The 23,085-nt window shown below is 38.7% G+C and overlaps 1 protein-coding gene across 1 annotated transcript in view; it reads left to right on the forward strand.

Annotated features, from left to right (window-relative positions):
* ST6GAL2 (ST6 beta-galactoside alpha-2,6-sialyltransferase 2) overlaps positions 1-17,875 on the forward strand; it is a 51,551-nt gene extending 33,676 nt beyond the window's left edge. Inside the window, exons 3-5 of the mRNA XM_018554147.1 lie at positions 4,194-4,295; positions 4,988-5,162; positions 17,221-17,875. Coding sequence (XP_018409649.1) covers positions 4,194-4,295; positions 4,988-5,162; positions 17,221-17,483 — 540 coding nt within the window. The 3' untranslated portion in view covers positions 17,484-17,875. The remainder of the gene's footprint in view (positions 1-4,193; positions 4,296-4,987; positions 5,163-17,220) is intronic.
* The last annotated feature ends 5,210 nt before the right edge of the window (positions 17,876-23,085 follow it).

Consider the following 23,085-nt stretch of genomic DNA (forward strand, 5'->3'; position numbering starts at 1 on the left):
TTGTGCCCCCCTCCACCCCAATCGACCTCCAACGAGCAGCCGCATAATTTGCCTACTTAATTGTGTTTGGCCACTATTTGAAGGCCGTCTTTAATATTAATTAGAACCTCTGAATTTACACACACACACACACACACACACACATATTATCAGTTATTTAATGATGAATGATTAAATATTTAAATATTGATTATTTCATTATTAAATATTTCATTAAATATTTATTACGGTAATTATTAAGCATTATTATTTCATTAAATGTTAAATTTTCTGCTGTCCTAATCCAGACATCTTCACGCATACAGTAAGGCCCCGTGACACTTAGCGATTTATCGCGTGGTAATTCCCGCGAGCAGGTCGTGTGACGCTACAGCAGGACCCTTTTTGGAGCGGATTTATCCGCGATTCAAGCTTGCTCAATGCAAGCATTTGCGCGATATCGCGCAAAATGCAAATCGCGCAATTTGCATATCGCGGAGTGTGAACGGGGCTTTAGGGAGCTGGCATGGTTTGTTTTTCAAGTGCACATTTCTAGAGGCATCCACTTTCTTAGCAAAAACACTAATTTTGTCTGTATGCAGAGCAGCCCTCAGGGAGTGGAAGCATGTTATCTCCTACATTTTCAGCATGAAGATCTCTGGACTGGTGGGCTAGGTCAGTGTGATATATGTAAATATACTCGCCTCCCTGAACCTGGAATTCCTCTTTAAGCCTTTCAGTCTTTGGAATGCAAGCACAGGCACGCTTCTCATATCACAAACAATGTAGAGGGGAGCAGTGCAAGACTCCTCTCTGATGGAGCTCTGAGCATAGGGAAAAGTTCCAATTTCACTTCCCTTCCCCTGCGCAACACTGTGTGACACAGACTTCACTCAGTTGAACTGTGTTTACTGCCTACCCCCCCTCGTTCCCCCCCCTCCCCCCGTTTTTTACACCACTGCACACCGTACCTACCTGGACCTGCTGCAGCTCTTTTTCAGTCTTTCAGATTGTCCTCCCGATCGCTGTTGCTTCCAGGCTGCCAACTCCTGCAGGATGTCTCTGCACTGCCCACGCTGCCTTGAGCTAGTACACAAATGGGATCCCTCCAGCTCTCTCACCGCTGTGCCTGCTGGGAAATGGAGTTCCCTGAACGGCCCCACCCCCTGCTACAGTGTGTTACTTCAAAAAGAAAGAATAGAGCAGTGTACTTGATGTCTGAGACGGGACCCGGAATGATAGTTGACAAAGTCAGCTTAGGGGAGTTTTCGAGTGATGCAGAAAAAGTACACCGATTGAGTCTTAAGGTCTCCACTAGGATGTGTCGCAAAACACAGAGCTGCCTGCATCTGCCTCTTTCTGTCAACGTCCAATTGGATGCTGGACAAATTGACATCAAGCTTCTCTTCATCTTGAGTGCTGGAACACAGGAAGCATCCCAGTACCTGGCACACCACGGTCACTCTGCATATGGCACTGGAACACCTGTAAGTGATAGTACCCTATACCACAGCCCGAACCAGGAGCTAAGCACTGTTTCCAGAATAGAAGTAAACTGCATTTTTTGTTTATTCTGAGTGTGAACATATTTGGTGTGCAGTCACCTAGAGATGTGTGAAGGTATTATATTTTTTACTTTAATTAAATAGCCCATAGGCTCCCATGTTTATGTGGGATAAAGACATGCTTCATTCATTATAAGGATATAGCATGTGATTGTGTAGAGAATGTGTATACTGAAACGTCTACACCAAAAACAACCAAGCCAATATTCAGAAGCTGAAAACAAACGCACTGGGATGCTAATCATGAAATGTATCTCACGTCCTGAGTCCACAAGTGCCAGCTGTTGATTCGACTCGACTCAAATATCACTTTTCATAAGAAGAGCTTAGACATTGCAACCCACACATTTCTTTTAGGAAAAGTTTAACAGGTAGTAGATAAGAGTCAGAAAACGACATAGGCATGGTAATTTGCACAGTGACAAATTTAGTAGTAAGAGTCATGTGACATTACATTTTATTTTTAAAAAATGTCCTTGTATCTTCTTACTACAGTTGCAGAGTAATAGTATAGGTATATGTATGTATAGTTTATTCACATTACATACTAAGCAATGTAGTTGTCCTATCAATTTGCATGTGACAGCAGATACACCTTGCAATTGGCCCCTGTGATATTGATACATTTAATAATAGGATATAGATGGCCATTTTAACAGCTGCAATGCAGTCCAGTCTTTCCATACGCTCTGTAGTGACATACGAGCCTGTAAGGAACCACAGAGTTTTGCGGGAGGGGCAGTTATTCACCACACCTAGAAGTGTTGGATACCTGCAGCAACCATGGATCAGGAATTGGCAGAGTTTCCACATGCAGAAAGCCAAAGAGTTAAGTATATAGCATCTTTAACAAGTTGTGGTTACTTTTGACCCTGTAATTACAGGGTCACTTCAACCTTCCCTCTCTATTTTTTTTTTACTTTTATGCCTACTGTTTTTTTAATGAAGAATGTATCCACATTTAATGACAGCATTACTCAGCTTAGTAACTTACAGTATGGTAAGCCAGAAGGTGTGGGTCTGATACTGGGAATGACCTCCCATCTGAGAGCTTTAAGAAGTCAACTAGGAACAAAACCTTGTAGGACTTATGCTTTTTGGGTGGTGTTATCCTTTAAGACGCAGGTGTATGCTATGTCCATAAAAAGAATAAAGCATGTTCCACACTTGTGCTACCATCATGATGTCAGCTTTGTTCTTATTGTCTCTTCTACGCAGATACATTTTTTGTGTGTAGGAATGTGTAATATAGATAGATGTTAACTAAGCCCCTTAACATAAATTTGAATTAATTATAATTTGGGAGTAGGGATAATCTCAAGAATAAATAATTTTTCAATTATGTTAAACTCCATTTAGCATAATAAATATATTTTGCATACAAAAGTCTGCTTCTAAGCCAAATTCTGAATGTAGAAAGGAGAACTGTCCATGAGCGATATGCAGAGCTGACAAGGTGTACATCTGATTGGTATTGAGCTTCATTTCATATAGAGTGGCTTCAAACACAGTAAACATTTTTAGACTGAAGGTACCAATAGATATAGGCTAATAATTGGCTTGATTGGGCGATGACCCGAATGTCTGTTGGTTCCAACAGATTACGGAGGATACTGCGGCTGACAAGTCTATGGTTGTAAAATAACTGGCCAGGTTGAATATTTTCTTTAGATTGCTGTTAATTTCATCCAAGTAAACTAGTGTCTACAACTTTATCACTTTTTTTAATCTTTAATTTAGTAAATCCCCTAATCAAGGCTTTAATTGACCTTAAGAATGCCAATACATACATCCTAAATACGAATCCTAAATACAAAAGAAAGGTGATTGCCTTCATTTTAACTGCAAAAATCATAATTGCACAAAAATATAAAGCCCCATTAATCAATTTTCTACTAATCAAATTGAAATTGACATGGATAATGACTAACGAGAAACTCAACTTTCTACTTAATGCAGAACAATTTAAAAAATATGGTCCCCTGGATTACATATCTATCAATAGAAGCCTTAAATGCTCGATGAGGCAGGTCCCAAGGGTAAACTAACCCTCTCCCTAAGTACACTTTTTCATGTCCCGCCTCTCTCTTTGCCCTGCTTTTTCTAATACTCCTCTCATTCACCAATCTCCTGATTCCCTATATTTCCCTAGATATACATCTATAAAGGAAAAGCATACTCCAGGTATATATTTCATTGAACCTCTCACACAAAAGCATTCACTTTTTAATGTTTGCGATATACCTTTAAAAAAATTACACCTTTTAAGCCTTTTCAAAACGTTATGACCACTATAAAGCCCATATTTAAAACCTGTCAATATCAAGGGTATTACTTTCATGGGGAATTAAACCTTTAAATCACAATGCCCCAATTTTTATTCCCATGAGGAATATATCATAGACTTTACCAATGCTTTAGAGCTTGTACTCAGTGTGCATTATAACGATGCTTTGAAATGCTGTAATATATGTAATACTTCTTTTTATTGTAACAATAAACGTTATTAAAAAGAAATGAAGGATCTTTTGGTGGTGGAACTGTACCCTCTAATGAGGCACTTGGGTTTTGCTATAGCTTATGCTTGTTTAATGTTGACTCTCTATTAAACAACAAATGGTTTAAGCTTGCTCCTTTTTTTTTCTGTAGATCCTTACCAACCCCAATCATCACTTTACTGACAGCTCATTATATAAAGATGTCACCTTAGTTGCATGGGATCCTTCTCCTTATTATGCTGATCTTCATATGGTAAGACAATTTTTTCAGCAAACACTTCCCTAATATATGCATCTTTGTAATATTTTCAGCAGTGTTTTGAATTGTTTTGCTCTGATGGGCTGCCAAAGTGCTTATAGAATTCTACATTGAAAGGTGTTCATATGGTTCTTGGTGTCCAGTAATTGTAGCAGCCTATGTAGAAAATTATACATTGCATTTGAGGTCTGATGTGGTAACCCAGTGTTGTTAAAGAGGTACTGTAACCTGGATGAAAACCATCACAACACTTGCATAGTGGCAGACAGTGCACTTGTTGCTTTTATATTCTGAACTCTAGCAGTATCAGCAGTGAAGTTTACAAATCACCTCCCTACAGCTATGGACATGTTTCTAGTCAAGGTATTTATTATATATGGGGAGGTTCTGGGTTGGACTGCACTGTGTGAATAGTAACTTGGTGAGAAAATCCTTATTTCCCTCCACAGATCCAAAACTTTTTGTTTCAAACAGTGCAGAAAATAAAAAGACACATGTATATAGGTTATGACTCAACTACTATGCAATGTTGTGTTTTCTGGCATTCTCCTACAATGTCACCTCTATCTTGCTACCACCTGTTTGCAAGTAGAAGGTAAAGGGCCTCAGCTTTCATACTGGAGCACTGGTCTGCCCAGTATTTGTTTTTAATGGCTTACCTATTTCCTTTCACATTTTTTCCATAGTGGTACCACAAACCAGATTATAATCTTTTCCCACCCTATGAGCAACATCGGAAAAAAAATCCAGACCAGCCATTTTACATTCTTCACCCGAAGTTCACATGGGAATTGTGGAAAATCATCCAAGAGAACAGTGAGGAGAAGATACAACCGAACCCTCCATCATCTGGTTTCATTGGTAGGTGTGTTTAGCATACTGATCATTGACGACACAATGCAGCTTTTAGCTGTATAACCTCAAGTAGAATGCTTAATAGCTGCTATTGATCTGAAAATAATTATTCCACACAAAATTAAAGCTTGCTACCACAAGTGAGTGGTGGAATATTTTGTAAGTGGGAGAAGTCAGTTAAGTGTTGGTATCAATTAACATTCCACAAGGTTACAATGCCCTAGGGTGTATTTGGAATGCACTGAGTTCCATAGGACAAAGGAATATAAATTAGTATTAGCACATTAGCCTAACTAGTCATGAATCATAACTACGATAATAAAGCGGAGAACAAATGGAAAGATTCTCTATGCTTTTTACAGTTTCTGTGAACTAAACACACCATTGTTATCAGTGTTTTAAAGGTGTTCTCATAATACAGTATAATTATAATACATTCGGTTCAGCTACAAAACATTCTTTGCTGGTCAATTCATTTTACCAAGACGAATTCAAGAAATTGCTTTATTTGATCTACAGAAAAATATGTTTCTATCGATCATTTTGAATTCTTAATTATGTGCTTCTCCAAACCACCTTCTGCAAGCTTGTTCTGTTGTAAACCATATAATTTAGACTTCATTTTACATGAAAGGTGACCCCAGCTTTCGACTATGAATGAGCAGTCAATTTTGCCAAACTATATTTCACAATGAAATGATGGACTTTTTCACCATGCTGCAACTCTAATTGTTACATGCGGCACTGCTAGATGAACTTAGCTAAAAAAAAATCCACTTTAAATAGGAACACTTAAAAAATATAAAAATTAAAGAATCTTTAAAAAAATTAAAACAGAATATATAATTGTTGCACAAGCCATTTTGTATTTTAACTCCTTCATGACTGAGTTTTTCTTAGTTTTTGTTTGTTAATGACTGATGCACTTTTTACATTTTTGCTGTTTGATTCTTCCACGGCAGTAATTTACCTTCTTACTAAGTGCACCCACACATATTATACATTGTTTTTCAGAGGACAGATAGGTCTATATATTTATATCACATATGTGTGCCTAAAGCCTCATTTAGGATGAATAAAATATTTAAAAAAAGAGGAAGAACTTAAAGAAAACACTTTTTCCCCAGGTTTGATTATTATTATTTTTTAGAAAAATAGCACAGCTAAAAAAATGCATTAAAAAAATTAATTTATTTGTCCTTTATTTGGAAACACCTCACATCCCTAGGATTTCAGAACATTTTCTGTACTTCTCAGCCTAAAACTAAAAGCTAACATTTTATTTTATTTCTATAAAAGCTAATAGTCGTCACCTGGCATACAATGTCACTGTCACTAAGTGTCACACTTGGTGACAGCGATATACTTTGAACATCACCATCATGAGGGGGTTAAAATTAACCCCTTAGGATGAAAAACAAATTTGCAGCTCAGCTGCAGATTTTCATTGTAAGGGGTTAATTTTTATAAAAATGATAGTATAACAATATATTTATATACAGTATATGCCGACCAAATTTTAACAGATAGGCGGAGCCAGCGGTGATGTCACCTCTAACTCCGCCTATCTGTTTACATTCAGCCGCCATCGGTCAAATTGTTCATTTTGCGTAGCAGGCTGGCGGGCGTCAGGTTCTTCTTTTTTATCTCAACGAGGCTGCGGCAGCATGGACATCACAGGACAACGTGATTGACCCTGGATTACTTTGTTGGATGATTTTTTGGAATTTTTCGGGGCTTTTTTAATTAAAGGAATAGTCAAGATCTTTTTTTTCTTCAAATAAAGGATTTTTTCTAAAAGTGTGGTGTGTTTATTTACATTTTTGTTTAACCCTTTAATGAATAAGTAGGGGTACAAGTACACCTTACTCATTTACAAGAGGGGCCAGCATCTGGGTGTCCCCTTTATTAAAGAGGGTACCCCAATGCAAATAAGCCCCCCTGCCTGCAGACCCCCCACAACCACCAGGCCAGGATTATGGTGGAAGAGGCCCTTGTCCTCATCGGCATGGAGACAGGGTGCTTTTCCAGGGTGGGACCCGTGCAAAGGGCATGTGGCCTGATATGGCGCAGGGATGGGGGGGGGCGCTCGCTCGCGCTTTTTCCCCATTTTTGGGGGACGAGGTTGCCCCTTAAAATTCCTACAAGACCTAAAGACCTTTTAGGGAGAACCTCTACACACTTCTTTTCTCCTTTTTAACTTGGGGTATCTACTAACATTCCTACCAGACCTAAATGGTCTGGTATGAATAAGGAGGGGGGCCCCACAATGTTTTTTTTCATTATTTGTTTACATTTGCGGGAGAACGGTATGCTTTGGCAGAAGAAGAAAAAAACAGAGCAGGGAAAGGTTTACTCTGCTCGATCGAGCAGAGTAAAACTTTCTGGGAGAAAGTGTTTCTCTCCCGGGCGGCCGGGAGCCGCTATCTAATAGCGGGAGACTCGCGGAGCGTCCGGGAGAGTTGGGCTGTCTGGAGATCAGTGTCCCTGCAAGTGGCCCGGAGCCAGCCGTGAAATGACGGCTGGCTCCGCCCCTGAAGTAAGCATCAGGCTGTCGGCCGGCCACTGGCTAGCCGTTCGGCCAGCTTCGGCTTTCACCTCAGCTCAGTTGAGCCGAAGCATATGCCTTCGGCTCGACTGAGCCGCTCAGCCAACTTCGGGAGCTTTTTCGGGCTATAGTGAATAGCCGTACAGCAGCCCTTTGGTTCTACTGAACTGAAGGTGTCCTGGGGCCGAAGCTAGCCGAAAGATCAGCCGTAGCTACGGCTAGATCCTTCGGCACCTTAGTGAATAGATTCCATTGTTTCCTGTGCATGAGACATGACAGGGGTCAATTAACAGCTTGATTTATTTGTGTTTTAAAGCAGAGCTTTTCAAGCAGCATTACCTGTACATCAAGGAGTATTTGACAGGTTCAGGGCTATTTCAGCCCTTTACATTAACAATAAAGTGTAAAATTGTAGCAAAACCATATGTAAAACGGTTCTAGTAATTATATATGTTTTTATAAAAAAAATCTGCACACAACCAGGCAATAATTGTACTTATCCATGGCCCCTTGTGATAAAAAGACAGGGGATACATGGAAAGCTCTGGCATTAAAAGAGTTCAATACATTTGAGAAACACTTTTAAGGGATATCACTACAAGACATCAATAACAACAGATATAATAAAAATAAACGCTAACATAAATACTGTATAACTATATATCTCATCTGGAATATAATGGCATGCGACTATACAGATAGCACAGTTCTGAATGTTATTGTTGTTTACGCATGAAGAACAGTCTAAGACAGATCTCTTAGCTATCCCTTTTAGCTGAGATAGCCGCTGATATGAAAACTAGTGAATCCCTTACAATGGAGACTTAAAACCACTGTTTTGGAATCCTTAGTATTGGGTGGGAGCTATACTGTAGCTTTGTGAGGCTGAGGAGTATCTGCACAATTTTTGTTTTGTTTTGTTTTTTTATTTCTTCCAAGTTTTTTTGACCAGGGTGGCGAGCCCATCAACATAATGTTTTTGTTTTTTTTTTCACAGAGGGGTGTGTTTTTGCTGACGTTACTTGGGATATGTGTTTTGTTACCAATTCAGATGTAAGAGTAAGTAGTAGAGTTCTGTCTGGAAAGGACAAGTTACTTGGTTTTAGGTGGAGGATATTGCCCAAACTACACAGGCAGGTTGCAGCCATGCAAACAATAATTGCATGTAATCGACCATGAATCCTCTTTGATTACTAACTAGTGCTTCTTTTTAATTTTTAAGTAAATATTGGCTACAAAATCAAGTTTGGTTTTGTTTCACTGCTCACAGATCTGGCACTGACCAATTAACAGATGTGATAGCAGCCAATCATAATAATTCAGCAGTCACTAGTGTGAACAGGTGCAGTTATAGCCAGTAGTGGAAACTACAGCAGTAGTGTGTGATATTTGTTTTTGCTTATTTTTGATGGCTCAAATGGAATCAAACATGTTTTATATTCCCATCCTAACATTCCATCCTCCACCTTAGTTTAATTTCTGAGTAAGGGTATTGTTACTTTTACCACAAGATGCACAGTGCCCATAGACCGATGTTGTAGCTGCTGGGCCTTTAAAGCAGCCAAAATTACCACACACTGCTCCAGGGAACAGGAATTTTACCCCACAATCTGCTACAAGTGTTGATCTTTTGTGTCCCCATCAGTACTACCTGCTTCCTGCTGCTGCCTTTAAGTCAATAATATGTAGTGGCATAGCTTCCGGCAGGATGAACCACAACACCCAGGGCTCATAAAGACAACAAAGATTTTACACGCCATCCTGCAGAGAAGTAAGTATTCGGCTTCTATTGAAGCTAGCTGGATGTTTTGCAAGACGTGACAGGGTCACATCTTGCAAAACTAATGATGTCATTGATATTCTCTACATCAGTTGATCTGTACCTGCAGGTGGAGGCAGTACCTGCAAACAAGTACAATAAATATGGTACTTCATTAACCAATTGCTGCCTGCCTTCTAGATGCGGGTGGCTGTTTTAAAACGTTCTTCCGGCCCCCCCTCGTGCGAGCCGCCCAGCGTACGGACAAAAACGGGAAAAAAGCATTCTGGTGGCTGTAGACGATCTCCCTATAATCTCCTCCCCATTCTCTGAATGTGGGAAGTGATGTATAGTACATCACTTCCACATTTAGCTATCACTTTCTGGCTACAGAAGCTGGTGAAGCAGATCTCTGCTTCATCAGCTTCTTTGGGGTCCCTAGGGGTGACATTAGGGGTCTTGAAGACCCCTAATGTCTCCATAAAGAGGATCTGTCACTGTAAATTGGTCATCACATAGGGGGCTTGTTATTGCTCTGTGTTAGCAATAAAGTTAAGTGTAAAAAAAAAAGTTTAAAAAAATTAAAGTCACATATAAAGAATTTTTTTTAAAATACCAAAACATTTTAAAGTCCCCCGCCCCCACCTTTTATATTTTACCAAACATTGGGTAATAAATGTTTCATAATATAGCATAGGGAAAACAGTTTTTCTTTCAAAATTGTTGGTACTTTTTTTATTGTATAGAAAAAAATAAAAGCCCAGTGGTGATTAAATACCACCAAAAGAAAGCTCTGTCTTTCCCTAAAAAATGATATGCTTGACTGAAAAAGTGTCAGTCAAAGTACTGCAGCGCTGAATACTGAAAAATGGCCTGGCCAGGAAGGGGGTGTAAACACCCCAGTCATCAATTGGTTAATATGTCACAATAAAAATAATGTGAAAATCACATAAATGTTTTTTTCTTAAGTAAACTTAACAAGAGTATCTCCGCTAAATAATATCTAATGGCAATGTCTATTTAAAGTGACATTATTATTATTATTGTTATTATTATACAAGATTTATTTAACATCAACAGTTTGCGCAGTGCTTTACAATATAAGGAAGAAATTACAATACTTTTCAAGACAAGATGGTAAGGAGGGCCCTGCCCGTAAGAGCTTACAAACTAAAAGGGAGGGGCAAGAAATACAAGAGGTGGTGGCTGTGTGGGGATGAATTGTTTGAGAAAGTGATAGTTCAGTGGTTAGTTTGAGGCGGGATAGGCTTCCCTGTGGAGATGTGTCTTTTTTGATTGCCTAAAGGCAGTCAGAGTAGGTATAGACGGACGGGTTGGGGTAAGGCATTTCAGAGGATGGGAGAGACTCTAGAGAAGTCCTGGAGGCGAGCATGGGAGGAGTCGATAAGGTAGCTAGGGAACAGAAGGTCTTTGAGAGAGAGGAGGGAGTGGTTAGGGTGATAATTTGAGAGAAGGTTGGAGTTATAGCCAGGGGCAGAGTTGTGGAGGGCTTTGTCGGTGGTTTTTAATATTTTGAATGCTATCCTTTGGGCGACTGGAAACCAGTGGAGGGATTGGCAGAGGGGAGTTGCAGACACTGAGCGGTTGGTTAGGTGGATGAGTCTAGCAGCAGCAGCATTCATGATAGAGTGAAGGGGGATAGCCTGTGTAGAGGTTGGCCAATGAGGATTGAGTTGCAATAGTCGAGAGATAACAAGTGAGTGGATAAAGCTGCATTCACTTTCCTGTGTTGAAAATAATTTCAATATATATTTTAATTAACCATGCTTTACACCCTATGTAGCTGCTGCCTTCTTTTTATAAAAAAAAAACAAATTACAATATAACAACAATCGAAACATACAGATGTATTAAATAAATAATGTAATGGTGAATTAAACCATAGCAACCAGCCAGCATTCTTTTGATTAAAGTTATACCAATACAGTTTGTATTTTAATTGCCTGCTATGTGTACCGAACTTTGTGCTTAGTTTTTTCAGCTTGCAATACTTGAATAAACTGAATAGAGAAAGTAAGATAGTGACTGTAGTATAATGCCCCGTTCACATTGAGCGATTTATCGTGCGGTAATTCCCGCGATATCGCGGCAATTTACCACGCGATATCGCTCTCCAATGCTTCTCAATGGGGCAAAGGGTCCTGCTGTCGCGGGTCGTGCGTCGCTACAGCAGGACCCTTTTTGGAGCGGATTTAGCCGCGATTCAAGCTTGCTCAATGCAAGCATTTGCGCGATATCGCGCAAAATGCAAATCGCGCGACAAACGCGTGATTTGCGAACCGCTCAATGTGAACGGGGCCTAACACCATCGTGGTACCTTAAAAGTCACATTCACAACACAAAATATGGCTACCTATGTAAAAGTCTATTATCTCTCAACCCAAAAACACATATTGTATGCATTGCACCAGCAAACATGTCAGGGGCTTCATTGAAGCTGTTGTCACACCTTCCCTAGTTTCTTCACAAATGTAGTTTGCTTAGAAAAATAGTATCTCAAAGGAAAGCCAAAGTTTTACAGCTTGTCCTGCAGTAAAATCTAGTATTGCATCCTCCATACCAATATAACAAGCCTGTTGTTAATACTTAGCCGTTAAGCTCAGTTTTAACTGACTTTACTGCTGCTAAAACATCTTCTCTTCAGTGGGGAGGAGCATGGATCTCAAAGTGGGTCTCTTTATGAACAGCCACCTTTAATGGGGAATTGGAAAGACATCATCATCACTGGTCCTGTCAATAGACTGATATGTGATTATACTTTGATATCAGCTTTTAGAAGAAGGTTCAGCAATTTGTGCTCATGCATCATAGACCAATCTCCCATTTGTGTATCATTTAGCTGTACATCATCACCACATACAGCATTCAGTTCTTTGGTTAAGATGAAATACTGTTCTAATTTACATCATGGGATTCACAAAACAGATTTTTATTTTGAGATGTGTGGCATTGGGTCAGATATGTTCTCTTTGTCTTTGCTTGCTAGAAATGGAACCTTCTCTGCAGTGCCTGGTATTTGAGTTTGTTTTGTTTCAATCACAGTGCCGTTTAGTCTTTGGTTTAACTGAATTACTGTTAGATTTGATTGGCACAGGGACTTTCCATCATTAGGTGATGAAGGATGGCAATGGAAAAGCAAAAGAAAACATTTGTAGAACTGTGGAAAGAAAGAAATAAAACATTGTTAACATACAAATTGTATGTGGCTGAATTATTAAACCTGCCCACCATTACCATTACCCTTAAGGTAACAACTATATTTTACCAGAAAGTTAACGTTAAAAAAAGAAGTGTCAACTTGAAAAAGGCACAGTGCAAAAATATGATAGATACACCCTCCCAGTCCCCCAGCCCGAGGCAGAAGGTACAGTATACTGAATAGCTAAAGGAATCCTGCCATAGGAAATACATAATCTGTGTTGCTAACTTTGTGAAAATGCTAGCTGCTAGGCCATCATGCTCTCTCTTCAATACCTTTTGAGTCACTTACCTGGCACAGTCATGCAGCAAGCACAAACAAAAAAGGTTATTTTAACCAAGAGTGAATATGACTTGTTAATACTTAAGAAGTCACTTGTAGCACCCCAGACAACTTAACAATTAAACAACTTAAACATTTACGAAGTTCCATTCCTAAAAATAAAGCTTCAGTTTCCTATAAATGTTCTCTTCATTCCATGACCACATAGGCTCTCGTTTCCGCCTTTTAATGAGTTCAGGTGAGGTGGCAGCATTGTCCAAAGGAGGGAAGGGTCCTGACATATAAGTCGGCAGGAAACATCTCAATCTACCAACATTGGGTTTTACAGCGTAGTCCATGCTGTGTTCCTACAGGCTGTTGGTTATGGCAGCATGGCTTTTGCTAGGTATTGCTGTCTATTATAACAGACAGGGCTGGGTGGGACGGTGTGCCACTCAGGCTACCTTCTGGGCTACAGGCACACTATACATTGGCACAGCACCCTGATTAGTAGCTGAGGGATGCAAACTGACAACGCCAGCATGGATCTGCTTCAGTTCTTGGCTAGGTCAGAATGTTGAAGCAAGACAAGGGATCCAGTAGGATCACAAAGTAGTTGCTCATAATTATCACACGTGCATACAAAAAGATCCATTCTAAGAGTTACTATAGGCAGATGAATGCATTTAGGGAATTTTTATTATCAAGGTTTTGCAAACACTTTTTGGTCTAGTTATAGATTTTTTTCCACTAAAAAAAATATTCCGTCGTTTAGGGTAGTTTGAATAGATCTACATAAATAAAATAGATACCCAAATGTGTCCTTCCACGCTGCTTTGCAGTGGTTATGTTCAAATAATGCTGCATAAAGAGAGGCTACAATATGTATGAAATCAGACATAAAGAAACAGAAAGAATAAATCACAAGAAATGCTTCATGGGCTGCCACTAACTTTAATAAAGTCAGTATACAAAGTAACCCACACAGTACCCTATCTCAGCACTCTTGGAAAAAGCAGTGTAAACCTATTATTTATCTGGCTTGGGCACAGATAAGCAAATACTAAAACCCAGATCTCCATGACAAGCGTCGTCTGCAGCTAAGTTCCTTGACTTAATGACTTTCAGTGACGCAGCTTGCTGACCAGTCTGCCAGTTCACAGAAGGCACAGGAGGAGGGCTTGTCAGCAGAACAAAAGTAAGTTCTCTGTGGCAACATTGCAGCTTTTTGATAGAAATTAGTGACACAGTGTGCCAATTTCAGAATAATGCTACACAAGCATTCAGTGCCAAAGTTCAGTTTACCCTACCCCAACACTAAAGAAACTCCTGAAAAGCACTAAAATGTACTAGCAGTCAGTACCAATAATGTAATATACTGTACATTGGGTATTCAAATATCAGCACTCTCCGTAAACAACTTTACTAAATGATTACATGAAACATACAAGTGTGCATTATATGTTGAAACAGTTTAGAATATGCTCGTGCAACACTACAGTGGCTCTCCAGTTGTCACATACAATGCTACAATCTAAGACAGATGCTGTATCTATGTTACTATTCCAACATTTTTCCTTCTTCTGCAATGAACAATGTTTTTTCAGTTGCCCTTGTACTTCAGTAGATTTTTATTGCTTCTCTTTACTCAGTTTGCTTCCTGAATACATTAGATCTCAAACGCTTTTCATTAAATAGAAAGTTCCTGATGACCTTTAGTGCTCTCCAGTTGCTCATTATGGCATGCAGAGCAAGATAACACATTACCCACTATTTATTGCGTTTAAATAATGAATAAAGTAAGATTGCAGCCATTGAACATGTATGCATGCAATCATTAAAGTCTGCTATTTAAAACAAGAAATAATTTGTTTTAGAAAGAAGACTGCCTGTAGGGAGATTTGTCCCCTATTCATACTGCAGTTGCTACAAGGCTTTTAAAGTCAATTTCTTTAGCTGAAATATCACAACATTTTTACAGGGCTATATTTGTCATACTTAAATACATAGTAAAAGTGTTGCAAACTGGCTATACATTGTAAAAAGTAGGGTATGTGTTGCAATGTTCCTGCCATGTTGGGTATGGACAGCAATGGCCTGGAAGAGGTGTTGGGGCTTGTAGTGATGAAGAGAAGTTATGCAATGCATATAGGTATTTCTGATGGGTATCACTTAGTCTTGGGAAGTGGTGTCAGCTCAAATTAGTCTAGGGGATTTTCTGTTTTTGTAGGTTGACATGGGCAGCTGGACAGAGGAGTAAAAGGATGATTATCAGTCTGAAGAGATGCATGCTTACCATTCCAGTGTGAAAGATGCAACTTGGGCAAGTGACTTAGCAGTGTGGAAAGTGGGCAAGTGTCAGTGAGTGGCTGTCAGCCCAGGAATGGGGACAGAGTGGCTGAGTGTCTCTTAGAAATAGTGCAGTAATAAATGGAAACAGAAAAAACGTGGAACTATATTTGGACATACATACACCCACATGATGTTACTCTTGCATACAAGGTCTATCTCTTATGATTATTTTAGTACAAACTAATGCTAGCATGCACTATAGGGGGTAGGATGCATGCCGCTTTATTCACAGGACTACTTTTCAACTGTACAGACCACCAAGCAAGAAAAAAGTTAGATGGTTTCATGCACACACTTTACAACCCCTTCATTGGACAATTCTCTCACTAAAATATTCTACACAATGTACTAGGTTTATGTCACAGCATGAAAGGTTTACATAGTTACATAGTATTTGAGGTTGAATAAAGACATAAGTCCAACCTATTGCTGATGTGTGCGTATGTATATACACACGCACATACACACATATATAAGGTATTTTATGGTTTCTCAGGAAATCGTCCAAAAGCTTCTTGAATGATTCCACATTCTTAGCTGAGATCACTGCCTCTGGCAGCAAGTTCCAGACCCTAACCGCTCTAACTGAAGAACCCCCTTTACCCCTTGTGCTGGAATTTCTTTTCCACCAATTTTAGGTGGTGGCCTCTAGTCTTTGTGACGGAGTTAACAGGTTTATCCTGGTTCTTCTGGCATTTCAATATTCTGTTTCAGTTGTTGGCTACCATCTGCCACAAAGATCAGTTTGGTACCCCTATTCCAAAATGGTTTGCCCTATGTAGTGCCACCATTAATTTAGGACAATTTGTTTTTAAAATAGAAGGATTTACAAAGAACAAATGGAGGTTACGTGTAAAAAAAAACAGTAAATAATATATAAGAAAAATTGTTTATTTTGTTAACATTGTCCTAAACCTATTTAATAGCTTGTACTGGGTTCTGTTTTGTAGCTCAATCATCATAGTCATTAGACCTCATTCCCATATACACCGATCAGCCATAATACCGTGTTTTCCCGAAAGTAAGATCTACCCCGAAAATAAGACCTAGCACTATCTTCAGGGATTTCTGTAATATAAGACCTACCCCGAAAATAAGACCTAGTTCGGTGGTAGATCTCATATTACAGACATCCCTGAAGATAGCGCTAGCCGCAGCTCCCTCCCGCCCACACGCACGCACGCCTGGCTCCCTGGACGGCAGAGCGGACAGCTGCAGCCAGGTAAGACATCCCCCGAAAATAAGACCTAGTGTCTTTTTTCGTAGAAAAAAAAATATAAGACACTGTCTTATTTTCGGGGAAACACGGTATTATGGCCCCTGTGAGGTGAAGTGAATAACATTGATTATCTCATTACAATGGCACCTGGAAGTGGGTGAGATATATTATGCAGCAAGTGAACATTTTGTCCCTTAAGTTGATATATGCACATGTCAGTGCAAACATGGACCAGGCCTTTTCTAAGCATTTGTGTCCTCTACTATCCATGAACTCAGCTTCTGTTTGTAATTGCATCATCAAAAAACATGGATGAGCTCAGAAGCCAAAGATGCATACACCGATGCACCTTTGTCATCTGTTGGGGACTGTACAGGATACCTTTGATCTGGTCTATGTAGGAACCCCAGTCCTAGGGTGATCCCATTTCTGACTGACAAACAGAGTAGCAGGAGGCATGGTGAAGGTGAATATCAGTGGGTTGAGGGTTGCTTTTTCAAGAGAACATGTCCTTGAATTGACAAAATGACAGAATCTCTTGAATAGTTTTTATGATTTGGATATTTGCTTACATTTCTAAATATATTTATTCACATGCTAGATAAAAATAAGGTATCAGTTTTTTATCAACTGTATTCCTAATTCTCTGAAAAATTGTGTTACAACATAATATATTAATAATTGGCTTCTTTCTGTGTTTCTCAGGTATCCTCATTATGATGTCCTTATGCAGGGAAGTCCATGTGTATGAGTACATCCCTTCTTACCGACAGACTGACCTCTGCCATTACCATGAACAATATTATGATGCAGCATGTACCCTGGGGGCATACCATCCCCTTCTGTATGAAAAAATGCTTATTCAGAGGATTAATAGGGGAACAGAAGAGAATCTTCTTCGAAAAGGGAAAGTCACTTTGCCTGGATTTAGCTCTTTACACTGCCCTGCCAATGATCATATTACATAAGGAATGGTCTCTTTGTCTTGGAAATAATGTGCAATAATCTGCTACTGTTGTCATGTCAGCAACAATACTTGAAGAAGACATCTCGTAGACCATTGCAAGGCACAGGTCTCTAAACTTTAACTGACTAGTAGACATAGAAATGTCTAAGCCATTGAGTATTTATTTCTGTTTTGTCAGAATAGGGTGAGCTCTGTAACAAGTGGAGAAATCTTGCGAATGTGCTAGTTAGTAAAAAAAAAAATCAATATTATACTATGGACTTGAAGGAGCTGCTCTCATCGATCCATATTGTGCCATACGTTACCATGTTTTTAAGAAGCTGTGAGTTTCTTTTGTACTTATAAATACATCAAAACCTCTTCCAGAATGGGTGACCTTGATGTTCTGGAGCTGAAATACCCTTATTGATCCAATGTCTATGTGGCTCGTAATTAAACACAGCCTTTTTTTACTCAACATGGCTCATCTGGAGGACACATATGGACACTTGCATATTTTTTTGTTATGTAGTGGGTTTTTTAGAGAAATGTCGCTTGAAAAAAAACTAGTTATTATTTAAAGGTTTTGTTGATTAAAAATTCAGAATCGTTTAAAACTAATGGTGTGTGGTCACAGATGAACATAATGCTTTTTAAGTGCCACACCTGCATCCATGTTTTTTTTTGTTATTTTGCACAGTCTAATTAGCAAACTCCTAATTAGAAATGAGATATTGTCAAAAGAGATGGTTCTTGTATAGAAAGTTGTTTATTGTCTACCCAGGAGCTGTTCAGCATCTGTATTAATGAATTTGTCTGCAGCTTCTCTTTCATTTCAGAACCATATTATGTTAGAATGTATTTGCATTAAAATTAGCTTGCAATAAAGTTAGTCTGACTGCATATTCAGCTGTAGACACTCACTTTGGCGAATAACGCATGATAGAATATAGTGTTTGAATTACTAAATGGATGAGAATATGTGGGCAAAGGACCACACTACTGTATGTATAGTATGTTCTGAGCCTCTTCTGTGATGTATTAATGTCTTAGATAGCAAAATCTGCATTGGAAGGACTGTAATATAAATGAATAGAGGTCTCTTTTTTTTTTAAGAACTTGAGTCAAGTGACCACATGGGCACAGTTTTATATGGCACTTGTTGCTGTGACATGATACAATACACTGCTGAGTATCTGAGCTGCCTCACCTGCCATTTTTAGGCAGTGGTACACTGTGCACCCACTTAATACATAATATATACTGTTTGTTGTTGTTGAAGTACTTGGATGCACTTAAAGGTAACCTGTAATGTAGATCATTATGGCTGACTTCTTCTGAAAATACTGTCATGCTTATTTAATGGCTTCCGTCATTTGTTAGTGACTGGCCTTAAAAAAAAATGGCACATCAAGAGTTCTGACTTTACTGGCTGCTCGCTTGTTTACGGTCAGTACATCAGAAACAATTGAGGTCAGGGGCAGCCAAGCAAATAGCATTTTCAAAGGAGGTTAGCATTGGTAGCCTGTTTTTTTTCCTTTTGGCACTGGTTTCCTTTAAACCTAGTTTTAATGTGTACCAGTATGGTATAATCAAATGAATGACACTGAACTGTGCAATTTCTCTCACTTTTGTAAATTCTAGACACATGCCTAGAGTTACTATTAAGCAAAACCCTGTGGTTCAGTGTTGTCACACATAATTTCTAAGGATCTCAATACTCTTGTGGACAAGTGTTAGATAATTTTGTTGTGAAGAGACACATGTTTTTTTTAGATTGGATCCAGCCAGGAGGAGACTTTTCTAGGGATCTAATAAAGTTTCACTATTCCTAGCCACCCTTATCTGTTTTTTGAAGTTCACTATTCAGTAGGGAACTATAATTGCTTTTACAATCATTACTGAATTTTAGAAAAATTACCTGTAAGGATTATTTGCTATATATAAACCCATATCCTGGCACAGTAACATTTTTAAGGTTACTAAGACATAGATAGGTTCTTTGATGGCAAGAGACGCAATAGATGGGAAATCCTGTCTTGCTCTCAGTTATCCGCATTCACTAAGAATTGGTGGTTAGTAAAGACCAACTCATTTTTTGGTACCTCGGGTTATATTATAAGACTATGTAGAGACTAACACTGGGGTATGCAAGTTCCGAATTTGGCAGCGTATAACACTGAGGACTATATCACAGTAGCAATTCTGTTTTGATGACAACATTGCTGAAGGTTTCTTCACGCTTGAGTGCAGTTCAATCAAGTGCATTGCCTTGATCAATGCATGTTATGTTGAACAGGCCCACTCATTTTCAAAGAGCCACAATAATTTTGTTGCTAGGTGCTCAATTTGCCATTGATTGGGAAGCACCGTTGATCAAATTAACACCCAACAGACACTTGCACCAAAAAAGACCTAGGCTCTACTCTCAATATTTATCAGTATACCAATAACACAGACAGAAACAACCCATGATTTGTAACCATAAAGTCATAGACTTTAGCAATACAATTGCATAAAACCACTAATCCTGAAGGCCTGTTATGGTGTATATGCTATATTACAAGGTATTCATACATGCATCACATGACTACTCCCACCAGTATGTGTGTTTCCAATATAGAGCAAATGTCTACCAAGCATCACTGTGATACAATACTTCCATTAGTATGTGTGTTTCCAACAGACAGAAAATACCCACACAAATTTTACTGACTCAGTGAACTCTGTAATGTTTGGTGGACATTTTCTGTCTGTTGAAAACACACATAATAATGGGAGTATCATGAAACATTGACAGTTTCACTTGTGAGCCCCATATGTGCCTTTTTTCACGGTTGACAGTTGGGTGGCTGTTTATTGCCATTAGAAAGAGTAGTGTGGTATCTCTGTGGATTGGCATTTATATTTGCATTGTCAGCAATTTCATTTGACAGCTAATGTCTGCGCAGGGGATGTTCTTTACAACAGCGTCAATATAGGACATAGCATAACTTAAAAAATGCAATCCACAGCTTTGTAGTTGAATAAAAATGTAAGTGCATTCTACCTTTACATCAGATCCCATACACCTTTACCCTTAATGCAATATGCATATGATCCACCAATTGTGAAGTTAAATGCATCCTCATGTTTAATATGACCAATCGTATACCCTGTTGTATGGATCAACAATTGTGCAATTTTGCAGAAGAATTTATAGTCTTCTGATGACCATTATTTTGCACACACCATCATCCATAGCTTTTTATAGGTTACCCGTCGTTATTACAGCATGTACACTGTGTCTGGCCTTCAGGATTATGGCTACAAGTCATGGCTTGTTTTTAAATAGGTTATTAGTATATTAATGTATATTGAGGGTAGTGCCACTTAATGCAGGTCTTTTTATTGTGTGTTGATGGTCAGGTTTGTTTATTTTGAGGTGGCATGCATGTTGATGTGGCAATAAAAAGGAATGGCCAAGCACTCCATCGTTCAAACTCTGTTGGTCTTACAAGACAAGACACAGAGAGCGCCTCCATCGCATAAAAACTTTTTAATAAACGAATAAAAAATGGTATATAGGTACTCACAAAGGACGAATTATTAAAAAGTTTATTAAAAGTTTTTATGCGATGGAGGCGCTCTCTGTGTCTTGTCTTGCAGTGCTGAGGTTGTTCTGAACCTGGTGAGAGCTGCCACCTTATCACCCTGCAGTCCTGAACATCATTGATTAACACTCTCTTGAACCAAAATCTGCTGGCGCGCTGTTTGATTTTGTCTGCTCCATCACTAGCCAAGCCAGTGAGATGTTGTTCTGTTGCTGGTCACTCACCTGCGATCAGGATTCTTCAGTGTTTTGGCCACTAAGGGAACTACTTACATTAGATAGAGTGGCAGCTGCACCTCAGTTAGAATTGCCAATGTGATAAAGGACTGAGGTCTCTGGTTACAAATGTGTGTACAAACTGGTGTATTTACTCGTTTTTACATTAAATGAGTGCTACTTTGATCTACTTATGTGACCATAAAGAACACCAATCTCTATAGGAGCATCCATGGGCCATGTAGTGTAGTGTCCACATGGAGAACTCAACAAAATTAATGCCAGTGTGTACATATCCTGAACGTTTATGGAACTTGGTACCGCAAAAACGTTGTAATGCCACATCTCTAAAAATTTTAAAATTGTGACCAGTAGCTGACTACCCCCAATTATAATGACATTCTGTCCCAGGTGGCTCAACTAAAATTGCTGATTTACTGTACTTTTGTTGATCTAAAGTAATGTTTTGTTAAAAACTACACTTAGGAGAAATCTACAGTATTTTAATCCGTCATCCTGAGTTACAGGATCACTCATAAACTTTCTCTGATCTTTTTGTATTCTTAGTGTTTTCAAATAGGAGCCAGACTAATTTTTACTAGCTTTGATGGTCTTTTGGTATTAAAAGTTTGTTTTTAACTTTCTGGCTTATCGTCTGTTAGATAAATTCTAAAAGAAAATGTTTTCCAAGAGCATCATTTTTGAGCAATGTTTGTACACATTTTAACACTTTTCTATTTTGGTTTTGTAAATTTTTATGTATGCACAATGTGTAGATTATTTCATGCAAAATAAACTATTTGGTTTTATTTGTATTCTGTGTCTCTTTACTTTTGGCTGATCTATTTTAAATAACAAGTTAGATGAATAATCTTTTTAAAAAATGTGTGTCATTTGTCATTGACCAAGAAATAAGCATGCAGCAAGTAAAATCGGAAACACTTGATCTGGATCATAGCTTAGTGACTCAGAATATTCAAGGCAAGTTATTTGCATGACATAAAGGCGACTGGCAATTTCAGAAACAAAGGTTAAACTCTACAGGTTATGCTGGGATGGGACTAAAATAATCGAAAAGCTCTCAACTACAATCAGTGTGTAGCACAGTAAAGCCTTCTTAAAACAGAAGCTATCCCAAAAATAAGAGGATTATTCCTCATTTCAGCATAGTGGGCAGAGCCATGCAAATCATTGCTTTAAGCCCCAAATAGCCAAATGCACATCCAGAGCTGCTGACGTATAGTGCAAATACATCTTAATATTATAGTAATTTATTCCAAACTGCATACAGCTCTTTTAGGCTTTTTGACAATCAGTGCAGTATATAGAAACCATGGCTTCCATGGAGTAGGGCTTGGGACCCAACGCAACAGTATAACCATACATATTATGATGAAAAGGAACTATAGGAATCAACAGGCCATCAACTCTAATCAGTGAGCAGCACAGTAAAGCCTTCTTAATAGAGAAAGTATTCAAGTTTCATTCAAACACAGATCCCAAAAATAAGAGGTTTATTGCTCTTTTCAGAACAGTGAGCAGAGGCATGCAAATAATTCCTTTATGCCCCTAACATCCAAATACACATCTGAAGCGCTGGTGTAAAGTGCAAATATAGCCTAATATTATAGAGCCATTTATTCCAGACTTCGTACAGGTTAGTAATGGTAACCCATGGTTTTCAAGCAGCACAGATTTTATTATGATTATGTTAAAAAAGGATCACATTTTCAGATTTTTTTTGTGCCAGGAGCCCATTGCTATTAGGTCTGGCATTTAAACTCCATAAAAGCTCATTCAGACAGATGTGCACTCC

This window comes from Nanorana parkeri, unplaced genomic scaffold (assembly GCF_000935625.1).
Source record: "Nanorana parkeri isolate BGI_ZX_2015 unplaced genomic scaffold, ASM93562v1 scaffold143, whole genome shotgun sequence".
In the NCBI taxonomy this organism is placed as follows: domain Eukaryota; kingdom Metazoa; phylum Chordata; class Amphibia; order Anura; family Dicroglossidae; genus Nanorana; species Nanorana parkeri.